Source organism: Nicotiana tabacum, chromosome 20, assembly GCF_000715075.1.
Source record: "Nicotiana tabacum cultivar K326 chromosome 20, ASM71507v2, whole genome shotgun sequence".
In the NCBI taxonomy this organism is placed as follows: Eukaryota; Viridiplantae; Streptophyta; class Magnoliopsida; order Solanales; family Solanaceae; genus Nicotiana; species Nicotiana tabacum.
The window spans coordinates 38,552,308-38,561,148 of NC_134099.1; the positions used below are offsets into that span (position 1 = coordinate 38,552,308).

The following is an 8,841-nucleotide window of genomic DNA, read 5'->3' on the forward strand; positions in this document are numbered from 1 at the left end:
CCAAGCGCCTACTTAATTGTAAATTTTTTTCATCAATTCTTTTAGGGGAGAGGTAGGCACGTTAACTTGGGAAGGAAAAGCGAGAAGGGAAATTTTTTAAACAAATTTTGGAACCAAATTGTGTGCATATTGTAGTTGCAATCTTATTCACATGAAATGTTGAGGAAATTAATAACTAGAATGACCGTTGTAAGAGATGAATTTTGAGAGATCCCCACCAATTAATACGAGCATCGTACTAGAGAAGAGTCACCCTTTCAGTCGGCAGTCTCAAAGGACAATTATTAGATGCCATAAAACAACTGAAACAGAAAAATTTGACATAGAGAGTCAGAAACTGGATTGCATTGACCACAGAGCGCAGAACTAGAAATAACCACTAAATTTGCAATTATCAGATATCAGATGTATATACAGTAGGAACGCAAAACAATTCCAGAAAGTCTAGAACTATTTACATATTCTGACAAATTCATTTGACAAAAAAACGCATCAAGCACGATTACTAAGCTCCATTGAGATGGAACTTGAACCAAACTGTCATTAAACAAACTAAAGAGTCATGTTTCTATACACGCAATGGTGCCTCTTAATCATTCAGGGCAGCCGTCATGACTTCAGCAAAAACTGTACTGAAAAATAATTTTGCCCCGACGATGCTTTCTACAGAAAAGTAGTCAGCATCAACAGGAATTCAAGCCCTGAATGCACATGACCTGGAAAAATCAGGCCTAAGTCCAGGCATGCATCACATTAAGTTAAGATCGATTAAGGAATGTTTATTCCTCATCAGTCAAAGCTAAAATCCAAAAGTAGAACCATGTACATGCGCCGCACACTTCTTTGCCTACTCACAAAACAGAGTCAAATGCAACCTGGAATTGAGCAGTATGTCTTGGCTTCGGACAAGAAGCATTAGCAAGCCCTCGAAGCAGTCTAAGAACATCAGCAGTATCGTCGAGGTAATACTTGGCTTTGCTTGGCTTTTGCCCAACAGTGCAGGCAAAGATATCTGGGGCAGCAGTGACTGACGGACTGGATACACTGCTTAATATGCTCTCAAACATGTCTTCATCTGATCTATCGTCTCCAATGCACATCACAAAATCAGGTGGTTTCCCGCTATCTACCATCATTGAGAGAACCTTTTGTGCCACTAATCCTTTAGTCACACCCTGCAATCACCACAAACAAGTAAAAACTTTGAAGAGCATAATGCAACATGCACATGTCTGTATCTGCATCAGACACAAATACACAAGGACGGACGATCTTACTTGTGGCTTGACTTCGACAATATGTTGGCCCCTCTTAACAACTGCAGGTTCATTTGCAAGTACAGTTTCTAAATGATCCAACAATTCCTTTGCCTGACAGGAGCCAAAATCTGGGTCTGCATCATGATGGTGCCACACCAAAGCACTCTCTTTCGGTTCTATATATGATCCATCGGTTGCTTCTGTGTAAAGTTTCATCACAGGTTCCACAATTGGTTTCCACTCAAGATCAGAAGCCAAACATTCCCAATCCGCTGTTTTACTACCCCTGCAACAAGATAGAAACCTGGTTAACATGAAGGTATCCATGGGAAACTTCACGACAAATTCCAAGTCAGATATTACAGGGCAACTGCCACAAAGGACTCTGTCATGTTACACAAAATATCCATACAAGTCAGAAGGGTTAGCTCCATACCTTATGAAATACCCATGTTCAGCAGCTATTCCAAGCCTTTCGCAAGGTGATAGCCATTCACTTAATGACATCCTTCCTCTGCCACTAACAATATAGACAGTGTTTTTAGGATCACTGCTTAAAGCATTCAACAGCGTAAGAACTTCAGCACTTGGAGCTTTAATCAATGATGATTGAGGTACAACAGTGCCATCGTAGTCCAAGAAAATTGCCCTTCTCTGTGTCCTCCTATATGAGGAGACCATGTGATCAATAGACAACTTTCTAAAACTCGGAGAAAGTGCAATTACTCTGAAGCCCAGGCCAAGACCAATGCCCCAGCAACGCTTGCTATAATGATCTTTGCATGCTCTTTCCAAGTCCTGCATAAAGCTACGAGCCCAGTAAGCTACATCATGAGAGCTTACATACCGATAGTGCTTCTCATGACGAAGTTGTTTCTCGGAATCAGACATTGTGATGGCCACATTTAAAGCCTCAGCCACAGCTTCAATATCCCAAGGATTCACCCTAATTGCTCCACTCAGAGATGGAGAACAACCAATAAATTCTGACACAACAAGCATGCTAGTTCTAGGAGAGTCAGTTTTAATACCCATAGCCTCATCCATACCAGGAGAACCTTGCCTGCAAACAATATACTTGTAAGGCACTAAATTCATTCCATCTCTCACAGCATTCACTAGGCAACACTCAGCAACAGCATAGTACGCTGTTTTCTCATAGCGAGGAACTGGACGATCAATCAAAACTACAGGCTCGTAATTAGATCTACCGTAAATTTGGTTAATCCTTTCAGCAGTTGAATATGTCTCCTTCCTTGCTTCCTGAACATCTTTGCCCGAGCTACGAGCGGGGTTTACTATTTGAACAAGAACAAGTTTCCCCTGCAAGTCCTGGTCCTGCTGTAGCAGATACTCGAATGCTAATAATTTCAAACTAATGCCTTTAAAGATGTCCATATCATCCACACCTAGAATGACCTTCTTCCCCTTGAACTGTTCTTGAACTTCTTTAGCTTTATCAAAAGTAGAAGAAAGATTCATCACAGACTCTAATCGACCCATATGTATGCCAACGGGCAGAATCTTAATGTAAACTGTACGACCAAAATAATCAAGTCCAATATGTCCTCGTTTAGATTCATAATCGAGACCCAACATTCGACTGCAGCATGACAGAAAGTGACGTGCATAATCAAAGGTATGAAAGCCAATTAGGTCACAATTCAACAATCCTTTCAGAATTTCATCCCTAACAGGGAGAGTTCGGTAAATTTCAGAGGAAGGAAATGGGCTATGAAGAAAAAAACCAAGTTTGACACGATGGTAGCGCTTCCTCAAAAATGTAGGGAGAACCATGAGGTGGTAATCTTGAATCCAGATATAATCATCTTCAGGATTAACCACTTCCATAACCTTATCAGCGAAAATCTTATTTGCAGAGACATAAGCTTGCCACAGCTGACGGTCAAAACGATCTCCATGGTCAGGACACATTGGAAGCATATAGTGAAAAAGAGGCCAAAGCTGCTGCTTACAGAAGCCGTGATAAAATTTGTCCTGGATGTCATGGGGTACAAAAGTAGGCACACACTTGAACTCCTCAAGAAGTCTCTGAGCAACTTCCTCCTGTTCACTAGGTTCCACATCAACCTTGAGCGAACCCACATAGACAACCTCCGTTTCAGGAGAAAACCCGTCCTTCAATTGTAATAAAAGAGAATCCTCATCCAAACTGAAGAACCACTTTTTAGCTGCTGTATCCCTTCGAGCATGCAAAGGCAGCATGTTTGCTACAACGATTTTTCGCTCTCGACATGAGGATGACATACTATCTGAATCACCATCATTGCTGCCATAACCATCTGCGATGATTCCAGGAACTGTCATCACACGTGGAAGAGCTCTAGGTGTCTGAGGTATATCTAGTATATCTCCAGATGCCATGTCCAAAAGATTAGCACAAGATCTTGATGGCATGATTAAAAAGTGAAATTTGGTAATGTTGGCAAACAAGCGCTGCTGGAATTTGAAATCTATGCTTGAAACTTTTAACCCCCAAAGCAATTGTGCAGTACCTACAGTATCAACAGGTAGAGAAAGACATCAATTATGAATTTGCCAACAAGGTCATCATAAGACATGACTCTTAACATCATCAGAACATCAAACAAACAAACTATGGACTGGAAGGGTTAAGGATATTATCGAGCATCAAACAAGGGATGGCAAAGATGCTAAAAAGAAAGGCAAGGAATAGAAGTGTCAAGAAATACTTAATCTAAAACTTCATAAATGGAAATAAGTATAGAGTTGATAGAATTGTTACAACATTGCAATGATCCAACGATTCATCTCAATCACATAATAAGAACAACATGAAATGCAGCGCCACTGAATTCGACAGCTGCAGTAGCTTTAAACAAAAATTTACAAGCTGATGAGTGATATATTACAAAAGCTACAAATATTACCAATTTATCAGGGTGGAGGGTTGGTTACATTATAAGGTGGGAGCCAATACAAAAGAAGGGAAATACACATTTCCGAGTGCTATGGTACACGAACATGGTATTTACATTAATAACAGTAATATGGCTTTGAGAGACCATGGCTGCCTCAGTAGCAACAGCAGTTCAGCTGAAATGGACAGTGAATAAACAAACATGTACCATTAATAAGATTATTTCTACTTTTAATGTGTTGAGTAAGCTTGGTGGATGGTATATAACGAACCTAGGAATGATATGTTGGTAACAAACTCAAATCCAACCCAAAACCCATTTGAAGGTGAGTGCACCAAATCATGTACTACCCCCATGTGCTACCCCCAAACTCTCCAATTAAAGGGAAATTACAGAAAGGACAACTATTAATCCTTCTATCTCGCTGTAAAATACTAATTTGGTGGAGGGCTAAATATTCCACTGATGCTTTAAAAGCTATTGCTTTTATTTGGGTCAGAAAGACTATGGCATGTATTCACTATATACTTTCTGAAGGTAGCAATTAGAGGTAAATGCGTCATGATGAATTGCATCTAACATTTTTACATTAAAAGGAAATTATTGGATATTCAACGCTCTGTCAAAAGCTAAAAACATATATACTACCATATATTTCTAGAGTATATCAATTGCAGGTCTAGACTAAAACTTAATAGCTTTGCCAACCAGCCATGAGATGAGTTCTAACATCCCATCAGAACTCTTAAATATGTTGTTTAAGAATATGCAAGAGAAGTATTTAACTTGGCAGTATACTAATTCTTTATTATGCAATCTTCATTTTTCACATGACCTTCCTATATTAATACTCTTGGCTATATGGACAGGTTAATGTATCATGGAAAAAACTACTGATTATATACATAATTCCTCTACTTGCTACTCTTTCAGCTCAATCCGTATTTAAGAGCCGTTTGGTGTAAAAATAAGGAGAATTAGTGTGCTCATTAAATATAGCGTAACTTGCACATTGTTCGGTTGTTTGAATAAGGAGAATTAATCTCCTCATTAAATTCAGCGTAACGTGTACCTTGTTTGGTTGTAATTTGTCTCTTATGCGGGGGTCTGTGTATTATTTTATACAGGGTGGAATGTGAAATAAGAATATAAGTATTAGCAATATAAAGAATAAAACTATTAAAATGACAAAGATGACCTCATCTCTTCAGACTCATATCTCTTTTAATAAAACAAACCAAACATCCAACAAGAAATAATACATGCATTACTAATCCCTAATCCCTGTATAACTTGTCTCCGAACAAAATGACTCCTTAAGGTTCTGCCTAATTAATTTTGAAGCCCCTACAACACATTGTTGTCAAAGGCTCGTTTATAGTGTGCTTAAATCCTAAAGCTGGTGCAGAACATGCAGAATGCTTCGCCTTACCGAGCAAGCACTTCAGTGCAGTCACAAAGGCTCTAAGGCATACGTCTCATCGCCAAAAGCATTATCTTGAAGAGGCGACACTAAACAATGAATATTTTACTTCATTTTAGTTCTCTTTTAAATTTTGTTATCTATATATTTGTTATTTCTGCTTATTATTTATTATTCCTAAACTACAAAATCTTCTTACTTCTTTTGTTTGCACCTTTCTAATGAATCTCGCGCTTTTCGCTTAAAACCCTGATGGACTTAGAGCTTAGCGCTTTTACGTGTTTTTCACATTTGACATTATCCAACGAATCTTCCAAACCAGCCAAGGACGACTATATATCTAGATAAATGAAGCTACATAAGATGGTTTTGCTCTCTTACTAGAGCCAGCCTTGTTAATCTCTGTAATAAAGGATGATGGTGAAGTCTGATCTTCCAGTTTGTGGAAACAGAGGGAGACTTACTTCTATATAACATCTTATTTAACAAAAAACAACCAGAGATCAAAACTTTGTAAATTATTAAAAAGAAAATAGAAAGTACAAACACAATAAAGTTTAGAAAACAATTGATAGTTCAAATAAGGCATCTCCTATCTATTAAGCACTAAACTACAGAGCTGCAAACTGAATAATCACTCATATGTAATCACGAATCAAATGGCACATTAGGAAGGGTAGAAAAGAGCCATATGCCATGACTAAACTAGATAAAATCCAGTTTTTCAAAAAATGCTTTTCTTCAGTGTTACTTATTAAAAAAAATATGCATTGCCCCTGCGTTCTGAATATGCTCATACTCATTTCCCATTATTGATGGTATTAGGCATAAAAACTCACCGGAAACGTCGAGAGTCTGGCGTCAAGCAAAGAACTTGAAGGATTTTGCCCCTACGCAATGAACTCTCAAGGGACTTTCTGAGTACTAGATTCAAATAGCTTGCTCAATTAGGGTCTTGCCTCTAGTCATGAGCCAACTACAATTTGTGAGCACTAGATGCAACAAACAGACACCTGTATGCGCAGGCCATAGACCACATTGCTTGCATGTCCATTTCTATATAACAAGATCTTCATGTGATCATAGTGGGGATAGTAATCTCTGCTGGTTATTAGCTAAGAGACTGAGAAGAAACTAAGTGCTCGTACCCCGTGCCCTTCACTACATAATTATGATATTTTGTCGCCTTATGGGTGATAATAATTTAATTCTTTCAACTTTTAAGGTGTTACATTCAATTTTTATATTAATAAGATGTTTAGGTTTGCATGGTCCCCGTGCAAAAGGAAACAAAAAATGGTAAACACTTCAACAGCTACAAACAGTCCATTCACGTCCCCTCAAAACTTGTGAAAGCTTCCAATTTATGAACTTCCTTTTAAACTTTTTACTCAGCAATAAATGTGAACTCAAACACATTATTGTGGAAAAGTTTCTCTTACAACTAGTGGAACTTTCTACGGAGAAAAAATTGCTGTCTTCTACTCATTAAGGAATGGCAATTCACGTGCATGATGCATGGGCTCTCCAAGTAACACCATATTATACCTCCCCATGCAAACTCTGCTCCTTGGTGATTTGAATTCCCGTTTCCTTTCTTCCACCCTAATATTTAACGCTGCCTCAACAAACACTCAAATTCATGCACATACACACACATGTCCAGATTCTTCGTTCAACATTTACTTCCATAGTTGTTAAGTGAATCCATTTCCGTAGTCATTACCTTCCACGTCTCTTATGCATTTTGATATTCACATTAAGTTACTGGTTAAGTTAAATGTCCCAACGGAATTAGACTCCCATGTTAAGGAAATCTGATACAATTTAAAGGAACAAATATGGCATATTTTTTTAATGATGGTGGTATCAAGGCCAGCTTATGCGCACCTCGACTATTCCGTCGGGTACCTGGTATCACCCACCAGCACAAGTACCAGGTAACGCTGCCACCAAGGCTGAAGTAGATGAGAAAAAATTACCTAATGTTTTATGCTCTGCTGGAATTTGAACCTAAGACCTCATGGCTCTCCTCTCACTCCATCGACCCTAGGCCACACCCAGAGGTACAACAAACAAGACATATCTTGAAACAGCCATTTTTTGCTGCGAACTTCATTTTCATAAAAAAACATCTCAACTCTTCCTTGGGTTTTAAGTTATAAGTTATAAAAAATAAAAATAAAAAGAGAGAGAGAGAACAGTTATGTTAGTAGCTTATTTTGTTTTCCTTCGGGTAACCGTCAAGACAGATGAAACTCAAAACCATGCAAAAATCATACAAAGTACAGAAACAAAAAAGAGCTTCAAATGAAAAACAAAATGGCTATTTGCTGTAAGAGACAGTACAAGGCAACATTTCAGTAAATATATCAAGTCGGAATACAAGTACAACCATGTAAACAAAAGGAATGGGGATCTAAACTTAACTAAGCCCTTACAATGATTAAAAACCGCTATGCAATGACAGGAAATGAGAAAATTCTCACCTTAATTTCAAATTAAGCAAATTGTCAACCTTCTAAACCTCCCAGCAATTTCCTGTGAGAAATAACAACAAATTTCAATAATAACAAATAACAATTAATAAACAAGAATAATTTTTCAGTTTCCTTTTCCTTAACGGTTTTTCATAAGAACAGCCTCCAAAACATGAAATTCCACAGGAAAAAAAATAAAACAAAAGCAATCAAATTTAAATAGAAAATAAACAACATATCAGAAAAGACGAGGTGCATACTGTACATACAAGGGAAATCCGGTGACCGGAAGACGGTGATGACGTCAGAAACCGACGAGAGAGAGAAAGAGAGAGAAAAAGACACCGTACGTGTATTTTGGTGCGAAGTTTCAACGGAAGCAAAATATATAAAGAGAGAAATGAGATCAGAATGTGTTTTTGCAGAGAGAAAAATAGAAATGAGATTAGACAGAGAGATTGTACAAGACTTGATGCAATAAGTACGATTTCTATAAATTGGGGGAAAAGCTTGACTTTGGGGCTTTTGGGCAGTGTCGTTTTACGTGTAAGTTGTAACAGGATAAAGTCGACCTTTCTTTACCATGGTTAATCTGAATTAACCATGGTTTGCTGCTCATGTTCTGCTTCGTGATTGGCCATCTAGTAGTTTCTTAATTACAACTATATCCTTCCCTACTATATTTAACGACTACTTGAGGAATAATAAATGTAAAATGCGTCTTTCATAAATATATTTTTATTTAATTATGATTAACTGATTATTTTCTATTTTAA

At 37.8% G+C, this 8,841-nt stretch overlaps 1 protein-coding gene across 2 annotated transcripts; it reads right to left on the reverse strand.

The window, feature by feature from the left end:
- Positions 1-367: 367 nt before the first annotated feature.
- Positions 368-8,606, reverse strand: LOC107770687 (putative alpha,alpha-trehalose-phosphate synthase [UDP-forming] 9). 2 transcript variants are annotated; one of them, XM_016590022.2, is made up of 5 exons: positions 8,335-8,606; positions 8,075-8,126; positions 1,696-3,775; positions 1,278-1,545; positions 368-1,175 (listed from the first exon to the last, which is right to left on the reverse strand). In XM_016590022.2, the coding sequence occupies exons 3-5, from the start codon at positions 3,675-3,677 to the stop codon at positions 852-854; spliced, it is 2,574 nt and encodes an 857-aa protein (XP_016445508.1). In that variant the 5' UTR covers positions 3,678-3,775; positions 8,075-8,126; positions 8,335-8,606; the 3' UTR covers positions 368-851. The 2 variants fall into 2 exon arrangements, with proteins under 2 accessions (XP_016445508.1, XP_016445509.1); XM_016590023.2 differs by having other exon boundaries at positions 8,326-8,599.
- Between the last annotated feature and the right edge of the window lie 235 nt (positions 8,607-8,841).

Bases quoted from the DNA above. Each gene is read 5' to 3' on its own strand.
- LOC107770687 (XM_016590022.2), bottom strand. From the start codon at position 3,677: ATGCCATCAAGATCTTGTGCTAATCTTTTGGACATGGCATCTGGAGAT. The intron at 1,546-1,695 runs GTATGGAGCTAA...ATCTTGTTGCAG, and splicing joins GAACATGGGTATTTCATAAG to GGGTAGTAAAACAGCGGATT. The intron at 1,176-1,277 runs GTAAGATCGTCC...TGGTGATTGCAG, and splicing joins TTGTCGAAGTCAAGCCACAA to GGTGTGACTAAAGGATTAGT.